At 40.5% G+C, this 18,056-nt stretch overlaps 1 protein-coding gene across 2 annotated transcripts in view; it reads right to left on the reverse strand.

The window, feature by feature from the left end:
* LOC126336710 (zinc finger protein 501-like) overlaps positions 1 to 14,019 on the reverse strand; it is a 99,984-nt gene extending 85,965 nt beyond the window's left edge. Inside the window, exon 1 of one of the 2 annotated variants that reach the window (XM_050000679.1) lies at positions 13,878 to 14,019. Coding sequence is in view for 1 of the 2 variants with exons in the window: in XM_050000678.1 (XP_049856635.1) it covers positions 13,878 to 13,885 (8 nt within the window). In the remaining variant the exon portion in view is untranslated. The remainder of the gene's footprint in view (positions 1 to 13,877) is intronic. The other variant, XM_050000678.1, reaches the window with a different exon arrangement.
* Between the last annotated feature and the right edge of the window lie 4,037 nt (positions 14,020 to 18,056).

An 18,056-nucleotide genomic window follows, 5' to 3' on the forward strand; every position in this document is an offset into this window, starting at 1 on the left:
TCAACCTCCTCTCATTGCACACAGACCCAGTCTCTCCCATCTACTCAATCTCCCACTTCCAGCTCCACTCCCCCCCAACACCTCAAAATTCTAGTCAACACAATCTGGAGCCACAACACCCCATTTCAGAAGTTAACCTTTCCTCCAAACCTCTCTCCCAATCCGAAACCTCTGTCCTATCCAAAGGCCTCACCTTCAGCCCCACTCCCAGATTCAACCAAACTGTCTTTGTCAAAGATTTACTGTCCTACACTCGTAGTCGCTGCTGGAAATATCACTTTGCCATGAAGAAAAATAATTCTGATACCACTCCTAATGATCCAACTCCCCAAGACACTATCCAAATTGAACCCTGCCTGGAACAGTTCCGTCCTCCATCACAGCAGGACCCACCTCCTCTTCCTCAAAATCACCCTCTCCAAACCTTCCAGGAATTTCTCACTTCCAGCCTTGCCTCTCAATCTTTCTTGAAAAACCTTAATCCTACTCCCAACAGCACCACAGCAGAAGCCCAGGCTATCCGTGATATGAAAGCTGACCGATCCATCATCATTCTTCTGGCTGACAAGGGTTCCATGACCGAGGTACTTGATCGTCGGGAGTATGTGGCTGAGGGACTGCGTTAGCTTTCAGACAACTCTACATACAAAGTTTGCCAAGGTAATCCCATTCCTGATGTCCAGGCGGAGCTTCAAGGAATTCTCAGAACCTTAGGCCCCCTGCAAAACCTTTCACCTGACTCCATCAACCTCCTGACCCCACCGACACCTCGCACTCCTACCTTCTACCTACTTCCTAAAATTCACAAATCCAAACATCCTGGCCGCCCCATTGTAGCTGGTTACCAAGCCCCCACAGAACGTATCTCTGCCTACGCAGATCAACACCTTCAACCCATTACATGCAGTCTCCCATCCTTCGTCAAAGACACCAACCACTTTCTCGAACGCCTGGAATCCTTACCCAGTCTGTTACCCCAAGAAACCATCCTTGCAACCATTGATGCCACTTCCCTATACACAAATATCCCGCACGTCCAGGGCCTCGCTGCAGTGGAGCACTTACTTTCACGCCGATCACCTGCCACCCTACCTAAAACCTCTTTCCTCACCACCTTAGCCAGCTTCATCCTGACCCACAACTACTTCACTTTTGAAGGCCAGACATACCAACAATTAAAGGGAACAGCCATGGGTACCAGGACGGGCCCCTCGTATGCCAACCTATTTATGGGTCACTTAGAGGAAGCCTTCTTGGTTACCCAAGCCTGCCAACCCAAAGTTTGGTACAGATTTATTGATGACATCTACATGATTTGGACTGACAGTGAAGAGCAACTCCAGAATTTCCTCTCCAACCTCAACTCCTTTGGTTCCATCAGCTTCACCTGCTCCTACTCCAAATCCCATGCCAATTTCCTTGACATTGACCTCCATCTGTCCAATGGCCAGAGTCACACATCCGTCCACATCAAACTCACCAACAAGCAACAGTACCTCCATTATGACAGCTGCCACCCATTCCATATCAAACGGTCCCTTCCCTACAGCCTAGGCATTCGTGGCAAACGAATCTGCTCCAGTCCTGAATCCCTGAACCATTATACCAATAACCTGAAAACAGCTTTTGCATCCCGGAACTACCCTCCCGACCTGGTACAGAAGCAAATAACCAGAGCCACTTCCTCATCCCCTCAAACCCAGAACCTCTCACAGAAGAATCCCAAAAGTGCCCCACTTGTGACAGGATACTTCCCAGGACTGGATCAGACTCTGAATGTGGCTCTCCAGCAGGGATACGACTTCCTAAAATCCTGCCCCGAAATGAGATCCATCCTTCATGAAATCCTCCCCACTCCACCAAGAGTGTCTTTCCTCCGTCCACCTAACCTTCGTAACCTCTTGGTTCATCCCTATGAAATCCCCAAACCACCTTCCCTACCCTCTGGCTCCTACCCTTGTAACCGCCCCGGTGTAAAACCTGTCCCATGCACCCTCCCACCACCACCTAATCCAGTCCTGTAACCCGGAAGGTGTGCACGATCAAAGGCAGAGCCACGTGTGAAAGCACCCACGTGATTTACCAACTGACCTGCCTACACTGTGACGCTTTCTATGTGGGAATGACCAGCAACAAACTGTCCATTCGCATGAATGGACACAGGCAGACAGTGTTTGTTGGTAATGATGATCACCCTGTGGCCTAACATGCCTTGGTGCACAGCCAGCACATATTGGCACAGTGTTACACCGTCCGGGTTATCTGGATACTTCCCACTAACACCAACCTATCCGAACTCCGGAGATGGGAACTTGCCCTTCAATATATCCTCTCTTCCCGTTATCCACCAGGCCTCAATCTCCGCTAATTTCAAGTTGCCGCCACTCATACCTCACCTATCATTCAACATCATCTGTGCCTCTGCACTTCCGCCTCGACTGACATCTTTGCCCAAACTCTGTGCCTTTAAATGTGTCTGCTTGTGTCTGTATATGTGTGGATGGATATGTGTGTGTGTGCGAGTGTATACCTATCCTTTTCTCCCCCTAAGGTAAGTCTTTCCGCTCCCAGGATTGGAATGACTCCTTACCCTCTCCCTTAAAACCCACATCCTTTCATCTTTCCCTCTCCTTCCCTCTTTCCTGACGAAGCAACTGCCGGTTGCGAAAACTCGAAATTTTGTGTGTGTGTTTGTGTGTTTTTTTACTGTGCCTATCAACCAGCACTTTCCCGCTTGGTAAGTATATAAAGTCTACACGTCTCTCTGTTTCTGCATCTATTTGTTCTGAGGATTTTAATCATTTTGCACCAGTTTACATTGTCAGACACTTTTCACACCGTACAAATCCTATAAAACTGTCTACTTCCTTGTCAACTGCATCTCTGGTGTCTTTTTCTTAAAGCCAAACTAATTTAACCAAACAATTCTTTTGTACACTGTTCTGATCAGCATGAGTTGTTAAGCTGATTGGATGTTGGGTCATTCCACACCAAAACATGCAATAATCCAATGATTTGTAACCCTCCATCTCAAACTTTCATAAAAATTTGCACATTTGCTTATAATCATGACATAGGAGCTCCCGATTTTTTTTTTTTTTTTTTTTTTTTTTTTTTAAATAGTACCAGGCTACAACTTTATTTTATATTGAATTTTAAATTCAGTGTTATTCTTACAATTGGGCTCTGCAGGAAAGACAGTGCAAAATGGTATTTATCTACGTAAATGCCTATAACTCAGACATTTACTAAGCTTTTGACTTGATTTTTTTTTCAGATGTTAAGTAAGGTATGTAATTAACAGATATCCAGTTTTTGAAGCAGTAATGTTAGACAGAAAAGTTTTATAAATATTAATGTATGTCAATTTTTGATTTCAGAAAAATTGCAAGGATGTGGAATAATGCTTATACCACATTTCTCCAACCTGCTAGGAACCTGATTTTGGCCTTAAATTGCCCCCCAGGTCATAAGCCTTCCAATAAAATTAAATTTTAATGGTTATTCTGTTAATTGACACACACGTCAAATACTTTTTGCTGTGATGAAAAAGGATAATTTTAAGTAAGTTCATCCACTCAATGTCTCACTGCCTCAGATGCAAAGGTATCAAATTAGCATATTTAAGTATCACACATTCTATCCAGGAAAATTAACTGTAAGAGTGAAAATTTATTTCCTTTCAATTCAGTAACTTTTTAAAGAGTATAATATATGTGATTTATGTTTTCAGCCAATCATCTGCTCACAGTGATATAAAAAATGTTTTTAGACAGTAGTAGCTTGCTTGAAACATTTATAGGCATAAAAACAATGCAAATGTTGCTAAAGTTCATTGTTGAGAGTAACTGGCAAGCAACAATTAGTCTATTTGGCCTCAGTTGCTCTTCGTCTTTCTGTGAGGCAGGTCATATCTGTTTGTGGTGTGGCCCTATCATTCCACTTCTATAAAATATGTTTTAAGTAAACTAGTGTTCAGTTAATTGCAATGGAAAATGTGAATTCAAGCGCTATCGGAGAATTACTAAAAACGCCATGTCCTTAGACAAACTATATCTTAGTAAAAAGTGAAGATAAACAAGATTTGATATGCGATCCAATATAAGCTTTCCACCAGATCAAGAAGGTGCCTACTGTATGTGAACATCACAGGTACTTTAACTTAGATGTTTTTGAGAGTCATCAAACAAAGAACCTGGTGTGACCTTTTTCAAAACACACCAAGCAAATCACTAACAAATCTTTGATGTCAGTTTGCTTGTCTTTGTCTAAAACATTAAGTGGTAAAAAAATATACGTAAAACCAGGCCAAAAGTGTGCACAAATGTCATAAGACCACTGACATCAGTGGTAGAAATGAAACTGATGCACATGACCGAGGTGACATGTCACGAATTGGCACTAGAAAGCCAAAGTACTGAAGACGCAAATAAAAATTAAGATGAATCGGGATGCTTTCCCTTGAAACTTCATTCCATTCCATATCAGAGCAGAGCTGCACATGGCAAAAAGCAGCTAGAAAAAGTGAAGCACGTTTTGGAAAGAAAAGTGTGCTGAGCATTAGATTGCAATATTAAAGATTTTGACTCAGAGAAGAAAAATTTGATGATGAAATTCTTATGAAAGCCAATGATTTTGATGTCATGATACTGTTAATGAAAGAAAAAGTGGCTAATGTGAGAGTACCTGAAAAAAAAAAAAAAAAAAAAAAAAAAAAAAAAAAAAACCAAAAATAACCAACAATGTGAGAACTCAATGTTAGTGAGTATGTGGTTGGACAAGCAAGGAAAGTGAAAACAGAAATGGGTATTTTATCAGTTCCAATACCTAAAATGGGGCAAAGTTATTGCTCACTGTAGTAACACTGTTCATGCTTACGTTGCACTTCACTTAGCGTAGACCGGGACTGTGTCCTAGGCATGCCCGATGTTAACTGACTGGGTACGGCCCGTGCTGCCTGAGTAGTTGTTGTCATGCTGGCAGAGGTCACATCTGAATTCTCGCGTGCCCTCTGGTGGACGGGACTCTACTTGCGGCAACTATCGTCCGTGCCGCGCCGTGCCGATGTGCGATGCCCGCGATCTTTCTGGTGGCTATTGCGCTCACAAAATGATAAAGACTGTCACGGATTTATAGCAAAATGATGAATATTCTCAAATGTTACCAGGAGCAAAGGAAAGTTAGCATTCAGAAGAATGTGTATATGCAAGAAAATACTCATCCTTCGCAACTTAAGAGAACTGTACTGTTGTTTTAAATGGGGGAATCCAAACATGAACAAATTGGTCTTTGTAAATTTTGTGCCAGCACTCATTCAGGATGTGTGTGTGTATGGAGGGGAGGGGGGGGAGGGGAGGGGGAGGGAGCGTGGGGGGGGGGGTTTCCCACCAAAATGTAAAACTGCTTTTTGATGCGGAACACACTGAAGAAACGTACAAAGAACTTATAAAATTTCTTGTTGTATGTGACTTGAAAACTACGTCTGCATTCTTAATCACTATTATAATTGTACTGTGCTGACAAATTGTCAAAATTATTAAAACAGAAATTAGCTTACAAAGACGCTGATGATGAAATTGAGTTCAGCCAGTAGATAAACAGAGATCATCAGGCAGAATTGATAAAGCAGTCTGCAACTCTTGATGAATACATAGACTTGTTGGTAACAAAATTACAGGCACTTAAACCACACTCATTTGTGTCTAAGTGTCAGACAAAATCTTTGAAAAAACTGAAAGAAAATCTAACCCCAGAACAAGCAGTTCTGTTAATGGACTTTGCTGAAAACCGCAGTTTTGTAACTCAAAGTGAAATTCAGAGAACCACTTGACAAGTAGCAGCTGTACAATCCATCCCATGCATGTTTGTGTGGTAAACGAAGAAAGAAAATTGGTAATAGTGAACCACTGCTTTAGAAGTGATGATGTGGAACATGATGTAGGATTTGTAAATGCTGTCCAGAAAGAACTGGCTGGCAGAGCATTACTTACAAGTGAAGAAAGTGCATTATTCCACTGATGGATGCGCACCTCAATGGAAATGAGCATTTGGCGTCATTGGCCGGGAGGCCCCTTGCAGGGCAGGTCCAGCTGCCTTGGTGCAGGTCTTATTACATTTGACGCCACATTGGGCGAATGATGATGAAGACAGTCCCTGAGTGGAGAAAATCCCCGACCCAGCCGGGAATTGAACCTGGGCCCATAGGACGGCAATCCATCATGCTGACCATTCAGCTATCGGGGCGGGTGCAGCTCAATATAAGAATAGAAAAGGCTTTAAAAATTTGTGTGAGCACAAAAGCAACTTTTCTATTGATGCTGAGCATTCCTTTTTTGCTACTTGGCATGGTAAATCTGTGTTTGATGGATTGTGGGGAACTATAAAATGTATACTAAGAAGAACTAATCTTCAACTAGTGGATGATGCACAGATAACAACTGCATCAGGTGTTTACAATCTTTACAAAGTTAATACTGACAAATGTTTTTTCACTCCTTAGAGAAAGTCAGTGTAGATTTCCTACACAAGAAACTTGAGAAGAGATCTTCGACAACCCACAAAATAGCTGGTACCACGAATTTTCATCATTAGAAACCACTTTCTTGTCATTATTTAGAAATTAGACGAATAACTTCTTCTGAAAAGCCTTCCTTGATTTTTCAATTCAATGAAATCTTTACAAAGCTAATACTGACAAATGTTTTTTCACTCCTTAGGGAAAGTCAATGTAGATTTCCTACACAAGAAACTTGAGAAGAGATCTTTGACAACCAACAAAATAGCTGGTACCATGAATTTTCATCATTAGAAACCAATTTCTTGTAATTATTTAGAAATTAGATGAATAACTTCTTCTGAAAAGCCTTCCTTGATTTTTCAATTCAATGAAAATGCCACACAGTAGACATGTACTCATCCTCAACAATATTCTTTTGGAGCAGCTGTATATGTTGACAGGTGGTACTTCGCCTTCGTCTGAAATGTCTGTGATGAAGGAGGAGACAATGAACTATTTTTTATCTTTTTATCTTTCTGAAAAGAAATATTCTTGTCTTGTGCCTTTGGAAAACATTCTCTGTGTTATTGGTGTACCTAAAATAACATCATTAGGTAGAATGTATTACTTTAATGAAAAAGTTGTGAAGTTAACATAATAGAATTTTCCACAGTGGATTAAAAACAGAGATGCTCTTAAGAAGTTTCATTGATAGTTTCAGGGATCTTCACTGCTGAACACACATGTTTTACATTAACATCAGTGTGGCTAGAATAATTGTTGATTAAAGATGCTAATTTGATACCCTACATAAAGTTAACCTATGTAATGAAAATGTTTCAATTAAATTTATGACTTTTGGCTCTGTACTCTCTCATGAGCCTTTTGGGAACTTACGTCCTCTTCTAAATTTTGAATTTGCTATTAAAAGAAGAAATTTTTTCGTGCAGAATGCAAAGAGTCTTTCATTACTAGGCCTTTCCTCCTCCTCCTTCTTCTATAGCATTCACACCTCCATGATTTTTAGTTTCTTGTCCAATTTTACATACTAAACTACCCATTCAATTCCCACATATACTCTATCCACTGTTTTCTGCTTGTGATGCAGCCCTGCTATTACTGCTAAAATACATTATAAGGAAACAAAATTCTAAAGAAAAGAAAAAAAAATCCACATTGAGAATACAATTACAAACTTCTACCCCAAATTTCAGTTAGGGTAGGCTAAAAATAGAACCATATTGTTCTTGAAGTCATTTGAAACAGAAGACAGTTCAATCAGTACACTGGCTCGCTACTGTCTTGTTATAATAGAATTGACATTTAAGTTCTTTTCTTTTTCGATTGGGGATTCGGGAGGGGGGGGGGGGGGGGTTACCTAGAGGAAACAGACTTTGCTTCCCAAAACTCCAAACCCCTGGTCTGGTTCACATTTATTGATGACATTATCTAGACCTAATGCCAGGGCACTTTATTCTCATTCCCCCACAACCTCAACACCTTCTCTCTCATCCACTTCATCTGACCTTCCTCCAACCATCGACCGAACCTTCCTAGATGTCACTCTCCTCCTCTCAGATGGCTCCACCTACACACCTCAGTCCACATCAAACCCACCAATCACCAAAAATACCTACACTTTGGCAGTTGCCACCCCTTCCATACCGAAAATTCTATCCCATACATCCTGGCCACCTGTGGTAGATGCATCTGTGATGATAACTCCCTTGCCTGGTATGCTGAGGGCCTCACAAAGGCCTTAGCAGACAGGTAGTATGCTCCAGACCGAATTCACAAACAGATTTCCTGTGCCATATCGCCACACACACTGGATCCTCACATTCATCCCTCGAACAAACCACAAAGAATTGCCCCCCTTGTCACCCAATGCCACACCGGACTCGAATGACGGAGCCAGGGCTTTGATCATCTATCACCATGCCATGAAATGAGGGCCATCCCACGCAAGACACATCCAACCCCTCCCAAAGTGCTGTTCTGCTGCCCACCCAAACTCTGCAACATCTTAATCCACCCCTATGCAATTCCCACCTACAATCCCCTACCACAGAGATCGTACCTGCATGGAAGACCCAAATGCAAGACCTGCCCAATCCACCCACCCAGCACCACATACCCCAGTCCCATCACAGGCTTATCCTACCCATTAGATGTGAGGGCCGCTCAACATCATGGTCATCAGTTCCACGACAAAAAGTCAGCATGCCAATCTCATGCATAGCAATTTATAATGCATTAAAGTCTGCATCCTTTCCGCAGCAGTTTTGGGATAATGCTTTATAGTTCAGAAAATGTCACCACTCTTGTAACACTGGAATCAGTATCGGTGAGGATGATGGGCTCTTCTCCATCAGGACTGAGGGCTGCCCTGATATCAGTATATAAGAAAGACATTGCCAAAATATGCTGAACTGAAAGTGACACCATGAACTTAACAGAATGGTGGATGAAGACGTGTTAAAGGGCTATGTCCGATGTGCAGTCTGGTAAGCACAACCTCGATCCAGTGGTGAGGCTGACATGCCCATGCCTGTGTGGTCTATTTGAGTGATTGCAGTCTCCCACTGACACATGATGTGCCTGTCAGAAAATGAGATGGCAGTGTGCAATGGGATGGGACACTGATCGACAACACCATCACGACATGCTTCATTGGCAGCTTTGTTGGCCATGTTGTTTCCGCATATTCTGATGTGGCAATGTATCCAGCAAAAGATCACCTCCTTGCCATGGTGTTGCAGCCACTGTAAGGAGTCATGGATTGGCTGAATCAATTGGTCTACTGGATACATCTGGTGAAGTGCTTGTAGAACACTAAGCGAATTGGAACAGATAAGAAACCTCGTATGGTCAGCCCAGTTGGGGAAGACTGGAGGAAGGAATCAACTGGCTGGCTCTCACATTTTTTTGGATTTTAAGTTGTCATAAACATTAATTAATCCTTTTGAGAAGGAAACCAGTCTGATTCTGAGGGACAAAACCACAAGTATGAACCAGCAGACTTTTAGGTGTTTAAATGCCCCCTCAGTCATTTATTGTAGAAGTTCTTTCCATTTTACAATATAAAGCAGTTTTAGTATATTGCCTTGAAAGTTGCAATTGGATGAGGAATTGATCTACACTCCTGGAAATTGAAATAAGAACACCGTGAATTCATTGTCCCAGGAAGGGGAAACTTTATTGACACATTCCTGGGGTCAGATACATCACATGATCACATTGACAGAACCACAGGCACATAGACACAGGCAACAGAGCATGCACAATGTCGGCACTAGTACAGTGTATATCCACCTTTCGCAGCAATGCAGGCTGCTATTCTCCCATGGAGACGATCGTAGAGATGCTGGATGTAGTCCTGTGGAACGGCTTGCCATGCCATTTCCACCTGGCGCCTCAGTTGGACCAGCGTAAGTGCTGGATGTGCAGACCGCGTGAAACGACGCTTCATCCAGTCCCAAACATGCTCAATGGGGGACAGATCCGGAGATCTTGCTGGCAGGGTAGTTGACTTACACCTTCTAGAGCACGTTGGGTGGCACGGGATACATGCGGACGTGCATTGTCCTGTTGGAATAGCAAGTTCCCTTGCCGGTCTAGGAATGGTAGAACGATGGGTTCGATGACGGTTTGGATGTACCGTGCACTATTCAGTGTCCCCTCGACGATCACCAGAGGTGTACGGCCAGTGTAGGAGATCGCTCCCCACACCATGATACCGGGTGTTGGCCTCGTCCTGATTGTGGCGCTCACCTGCACGGCGCCAAACACGGATACAACCGTCATTGGCACCAAGGCAGAAGCGATCTCATCGCTGAAGACGACACGTCTCCATTCGTCCCTCCATTCACGCCTGTCGCGACACCACTGGAGGCGGGCTGCACGATGTTGGGCCGTGAGCGGAAGACGGCCTAACGGTGTGCGGGACCGTAGCCCAGCTTCATGGAGACGGTTGCGAATGGTCCTCGCCGATACCCCAGGAGCAACAGTGTCCCTAATTTGCTGGGAAGTGGCGGTGCGGTCCCCTACGGCACTGCGTAGGATCCTACGGTCATGGCGTGCATCCGTGCGTCGCTGCGGTCCGGTCCCAGGTCGACGGGCACGGGTACCTTCCGCCGACCACTGGCGACAACATCGATGTACTGTGGAGACCTCACGCCCCACGAGTTGAGCAATTCGGCGGTACATCCACCCGGCCTCCCGCATGCCCACTAAACGCCCTCGCTCAAAGTCCGTCAACTGCACGTACGGTTCACATCCACTCTGTCGCGGCATGCTACCAGTGTTAAAGACTGCGATGGAGCTCCGTATGCCACCGCAATCTGGCTGACACTGACGGCGGCGGTGCACAAATGCTGCGCAGCTAGCGCCATTCGACGGCCAACACCGCGGTTCCTGGTGTGTCCGCTGTGTGTGATCATTGCTTGTACAGCCCTCTCGCAGTGTTCGGAGCAAGTATGGTGGGTCTGACACACCGGTGTCAATGTGTTCTTTTTTCCATTTCCAGGAGTGTATATGCACAGAACTTCATGCAGTGAAAAATTACTGAATACAAAGATCCATGCCTTGCAAATATAAGTTCAATGGCTTAACCACAGGGTTTGCTCAAACCATACATCTTTGTGATAAAAAACCATAGCTACCTGCTGTACCATTCACAGCATCATATAAAGCCACACACTATATTGAAAACCACCTATAGGATTTTGTCCTCATGACAATTCCTTTCCCCTTTTATCTTCTTCATGGTCCATCAGTTTATTGTTCCATCCTGTGTCACCTTCTTCTCTACAAAACCTGTCTAATTTTGTACATGACTGCACTCTCTTCATTCTACTGAAATTTATGGTTGTAATTCTTTCAACTTCTTAGAAACTGTCAGTTTCTTCTATTGTATGCTAATCTTTCTCTTATACCTATCATTGCCTATAGCGTAGACATTTAATACGATAGAGATAATATGGGACAAGTAGTATTAATGAGATTTATGACACGCTAAGAACTTCTAAATTACTTAGCACAGCCCTCTAACCTGTCATTTCTAGAACTGGTTTTCTATACACTCATTTCCCCTACCTGTTCTATCCAACATCTCTTAATTTCATACTTCATCTGTCTTTTTAGTTTATTCCTATAGCATGGCATTTTAAATGATTTCAGTTCATTTCTCTCCAGTTTTTATAAAGCACGAACCTCAATTATATAAAATACTGTGTAAATATCTCAACTGCAAGTTAGTGCTTTATGAAAAGAAAAGTACATTAGGTAATGATCTCTCTGCCTGTATTAATTTGTCCTGATTCAGTAGTCTTGCTTCCTAGACAGCAGAACTATAACTTCTATGGTCTCTCGCCCATTTCCTGATTTTAAACATATTGCAACTCATGTTTCATCTATCCTTAACTATTTCTGAATTTGCTTTATTAATCCTTAGGCACAATTCTGCCCACAAATAGCATGGATGTATACTAGTTTTCCTCTAGAGGAAAATATAATCTGTGACCACAACCAGCCACCCTCCTGAAATAAGAATCTGTCAGGCTTATTTGAAATATCTAAGCTGCTAACTAGTAAGTTTCTTTTCCCGTTCCCGATCATACTGGCACATAAATGTAGCCTATATATTATCTAAACATCTAACAAATAGATCAGTTCAGATCAGCAAGACATAGAAGTGATGGAAAACCGTATAAGTTAGGTGTAAAACAGGGTGCTAATGGAAGTGAAAAACTAACATCGAATCAACGTGTTTATAGAATGAGATTTTCACTCTGCAGCGGAGGGTGTGCTGATATGAAACTTCCTGGCTGATTAAAACTGTGTGCCCGACCGAGACTCGAACTCAGGACCTTTGCCTTTCGAGGGCAAGTGCTCTACCATCTGAGCTACCGAAGCATGACTCACACCCGGTACTCACAGCTTTAGCACTTGCCCGCGAAAGGCAAAGGTCCCGAGCTCGAGTCTCGGTCGGGCACACACTCTTAATCTGCCAGGAGGTTTCAACGTGTTTATAAATTATCACATTCAAATTAGCCTAATTCCCCTCCTGTTACCATGCAACTAAAAATACCACTGTATTTTGCATATAGTTACTTCAAAAAATCTTACCAGTTAAAGCAAAAACTAAAAATTCAACTTTAAAAATGAGCAGTAAATCCATAACTGAAGTTTATGCAAAAGACTTTCTAAAGACAAAGAGGACACTAAATTACATGGAATTAATGACAATCTTTTTACTTCTATCTCTTGCACTTTTGTACTTTCTTGAGTTAGTGCCTACATGTTTTACTCCCTTTATGGAGATGCTTTTATGGTACAGAAAATAGGCTACCAACTAACAACAATAAGGCAAAAGGACAGTAGTAAATCCCAAAGCTTTATCAGAGCTCTACAACAGTCAACAGCAATTAACTAAACATTATGGTATGCGAATTAAAATAAATCTAAGAAACATCGAGCAGACATTACTGAAATGCACTTAGAGAAATTAGCCCTTCCTCCTCTCAACATTCAGTAGTTTTCAGAAAAACAGCACTGAGCTGGTAACTGCAACAACATTCATATCTCCTATACCATGACTTAAGCCAATCAGAACAGTGTCCTTCACAGTGGAACACAAATATACAACCACCATCCAAACAAATGACTGTTTCATTTCTAAAGAAATGAAGTCTACTGGAGAAAAAAAGGCTCAAGTTATTTCTGGATTTATTATAACTTAACAACTCTGCAAATAAAGGGAAACTTTAATAATCTAAAATTAAATTATACTACCTTAAACTATTCCATTAATGTTGTCACACATATTTAATGTCAAACTCAATTTGCTATTATTAAGTATTTACGTCATTTCTTATATTAATGTTATTACGGGTTTAGATACATAAAGTTTATTTATGTGTTTTACTGGAGTGTCCAATACCTGCACGGGATGCCACAGAACCAAAATAACGTAACTAATATTTTTCTTCGGCCGTTCGTATGAGACAGCCAATACAAGAAGTAAAAGCTGACAAGTACTTAAGTCTATTTCCTGTGATATCTTTAAAATTAATAACCTTTTTTACTTCAAAAAACATAGCCTAGTACGAAGAACGTCAATTTCAACATCCTTGGGATGTTAGTTTAGAAATGAGACTCTTACTTTGGAGGCACTGTGCATGGCACAATCTTTTGTTACTGCCAATATTGCAAACGTATAAATATATCGGAATAAAGTCCAACAATAGGGATAACTGTACGTTGTGCAATGCCAGGTTGTTGCACTGTAACATTTTCGTCTCGTACAATTATAGTTTAACACATCTATATAGTCTGTCATTCCTAACAAAGACTTAGAAATGGATTTTCGCGGTATTACCTTTTCATAACTGTCGATTCAATCCACTGAGATGTTTAATAATCCTATCAACATCAGATAGTAAAACGTAAACAACATTCAAACATTACCACTTTACGCGCCCCCCTAACACACAATCTTCGCAAGTACTTTGATCTCTAAACGGTCTCAGATAATATACTTAATATCGCTCTGTTAACTCTGGTATCAATTTCATTCAAATAAATAAATAATTCATACTTTTCTTCAAAAAATTAACATAGCACCGCCGATAAATAGATAAAAAAGTATTTCTTTTACGAAGTGTGGTGTATGAATGAGGTCGATCACTGAAGTGAAAGACTATTCTTCAGGGACTTGGAAGACCTATGGACGTCGGGTGTAACCTGGTCGGCAAGATCCTAGCGTACTCCTCAAGCTTAAACTTTACGGCACCTTGATGACCGCCTGGACAGACACTAGAAAATAACATCCTGTCTGAAATACTTATTTTTGAGTACTTGATACTGTAAGTCCACGTCTGTGTTATGTTGAACTGATCTGTTATATTAACGCGCCTACGAGTGATTGAGCGCAATATCATCGGTCAGTGTTACTGATCGCAGATTGTGTTCCAGGCCATATGTCAAGCAAGTGTATGAGCATTCCCTGTTATAAGTTCCACAGATGAAATTAATTGTAACATAATATGTGTGGGAGGCAATTCAATCTTTGTACATGATTATGTTTCAGTTACTGCATAATAGTAATGTTACGGAGTGTTAACCTTGTAACTTATATCGGCAATTGCTTGTGCGATTAGTTCAGATATTTTTACTCTGTATGTATTCTTGTGTGTAGCCTTACTTGCGCATATTTCTGTTCACTTTTGATGTGTGTTGTCAGGGTAGCTTAGGCGGCAGATGACGTGTTCTGTTCCCTGGGCCCAGAACGGAAGTGTGCTTGCTTTTTACCATAGCGGCACTTCCGTCATTGCATGGCGTCTGGGCTGGCCGGCATTCTCTACCAGTCACATCATGGTGGCTCAAGTTAAGTTGATCGTTTGATCTGTGCCATGGTGGAGGGCCATTGATGAAGCAGGAACCAGAAGTCCACTCTGTTTGGTGAGCTTAATAAGCTCAGGAGGCTTAAGACATCTTTGGCAAGACCAAAGTTCCTCCGCACTGTGTCTCTTCAACTACTCATTGAAACCTTGCACTCTTATTACTACTTCTCACTGTATTAAGTTTAAGGTCTGTTCCTTATCAATGTAAACTGTCAAACCTTACATTGATCCACTGTCATTAGCTAACTCCATTCACTGTGAATCTCGGCTGCTCATTCCTTGTTGGCTGTGATTGTCAGCTGCTGTAGTTCTCAGCAAAAAAAGTCATTTAATGACAAAATACTATACAATGCTGAGAATAAAAGCAAAGCAGTCTGGGATGTTATAAAAAAGGAAATGGGGAGAGGCAAACAAATGCACAATAAAATACTGCTAAGGGTGGGGGATAAGGTAATAAATGGTTGACAACACTTAGCAAACTATGTAAACGAGAGTCTTTCAAGTATTGCAGAGAAGTTACAGCAAAAATTCACCAAAACAAATAAAACACTTGCATATAATGTTGCATTAAATACAATGATGTTACTTCCAACCACAGAGAATGAAGTCAATAAAACTGTTGAAAAACTAAAAAATAAAAGGTCAGTAGGTTTAGATGAAGTGCCAATGTGTGTACTGAAACTATGCATAGGGTTTATACAACTTCAAGATTCTATTAAATAAATTAGAAGCATTAGGAATCAGAGGGGTAGCTAATGACTGGTTTCGATCATACCTAGCAGATAGGATACAAAGAGTAGAGGTAACACCTACTTCAAATAGATCCAAACATTTAGTAAAATATTTACCAGAACCAAAATAGATTAATATAGGGGTTCCACAAGGTAGCATATTAGGATCAATACTGTTCCTGATATACATCAATGACTTTCCCACTAGTGTTATTCATAGCCACAAAATTCTCTTCGCTGATGACAGCAATATTATAGTCAGTGAGAAAACAAGAATACTCCTTACTGTGAAAGCAAATAAAACTCTCAAGGAAGTTACGATTGGTCAATAAGCAGCAAAATGACATTGAACATAAAGAAAACTAATGCCATGAATTTCAGTTTGAAGAGAAAAAATGCCAATGTTAAATTAAATGTAGATGGTCCCTCTATGGGCTGTTTAACAAATGCAAAATTTCTAGGAATGAATACTGATTCTCAGTTGAAGTGGTGTGAACACACAAAGGTACTTGCAAACAGAATGTCATCAATTATGCTCTTAGAATCCTATCATCAGTGTGTAACATGGAGTGTCTTTTAGTTACATGTTATTCATATCTACACTCAATTCTTAGCTATGGCATTCTTTTTTGAGGAACAAACACACAAAATATGAATGCAATTTCCAAATTCCAGAAAAGAGCCATGAGAATAATAACCAAAAATACTAGTCGAGCTCATTGTAAACATCTGTTCAAAACACTGGGGATTTTAACTGCTCCATGTGAAAACATTTACCAGTTAGTTGTACATATCAAAAATAACATTGGTAATTACTGCACAAACAGCTGTGTCCATGGCAATGCAACAAGAGATAGACTAAACCTACATTTATCAAGAAAAAAATAAACATAAAATTCAAAACAGCATTTTCTACCAGTTAATAAAACTGTACAGTAAATTACCAAAAGATATTAAAGAAACTGAAAAAATACTCTTATTTAAAAAGGCAGCTAAGATGTACCTGTTATGCAATACAGTTTATATATTGTGGGATTACTTAGATAAAACAGAATATGTGTTTGATAAAAAAAGTTATGTAGATAAGTAATAATAATAATAATAATAATAATAATAATAATAACCCACAAAACCAGCATGGCAACACAGGCTACAGATCAGATTAGAAAAACTGAGAAAAGACATTGGACAGCTAACACAATTTATAAGACATCAAATGTCAGGAAAAAACGAAAAAGGTTAGGTACAATCTCACAACAAGACGCGATAGAGCTATTAGATGAAAAGAAGCAGAAATTACAAGCATTGGCCAAACGACTTAGAAGATACAAAAAAAGTGAAAACAGAAGGAAACAAAACCAAACATTCAACACAAACCAAAAGAAATTTTACCAGACAATAGATAACACACACATTAAAATAGACAATCCACCGAACATAACAGACATGGAACACCTCTGGAGCAAACATATGGTCAAACCCGGTACAACATAACAGGCATGCATTGTGGATAGAAGCAGAAACAGACACGTACAAGATGATACCACAAATGCTTGAAGTGATAATTTTGCAACATGAAGTGACCAAAGCAATTAATTCTACTCGCAATTGGAAAGCCCCTGGAAAAGATAAAATAGCAAATTTCTGGCTAAAGAAGTTCACCTCAACACATTCACATCTAACTAAATTATTTAACAGTTACATTGCAGACCCATACACATTCCCTGATACACTTACACATGGAATAACTTATATGAAACCTAAAGATCAAGCATACACAGCAAACCCAGCTAAATACCGCCCCATAACATGCCTACCAACAATATACAAAATATTAACTTCAGTCATTACACAGAAATTAATGACACATACAACACAGAACAAAATTATAAATGAAGAACAAAAAGGCTGTTGCAAAGGAGCATGAGGATGTAAAGAGCAACTGATAATAGATGCAGAGGTAACATATCAAGCTAAAACTAAACAAAGGTCGCTACACAACGCATACACTGATTACCGAAAAGCTTTTGATAGTGTACCCCACTCATGGTTACTACAAATATTGGAAATATACAAGGTAGATCCTAAATTGATACAATTCCTAAACATAGTAATGAAAAATTGGAAAACTACACTTAATATCCAAACAAATTCAAATAATATCACATCACAGCCAATACAGATTAAGAATGGAATATACCAAGGAGACTCATTAAGTCCTTTCTGGTTCCGCCTTGCTCTGAACCAACTATCCAACATGCTAAATAATACAAATTATGGATACAATATTACTGGAACATACCCACACAAAATCACACATTTGCTATACATGGATGATCTAAAACTACTGGCAGCAACAAATCAACAACTCAACCAATTACTAAAGACAACAGAAGTATTCAGCAGTGATATAAATATGGCTTT

Source organism: Schistocerca gregaria, chromosome 2, assembly GCF_023897955.1.
Source record: "Schistocerca gregaria isolate iqSchGreg1 chromosome 2, iqSchGreg1.2, whole genome shotgun sequence".
NCBI classification, from domain to species: Eukaryota; Metazoa; Arthropoda; class Insecta; order Orthoptera; family Acrididae; genus Schistocerca; species Schistocerca gregaria.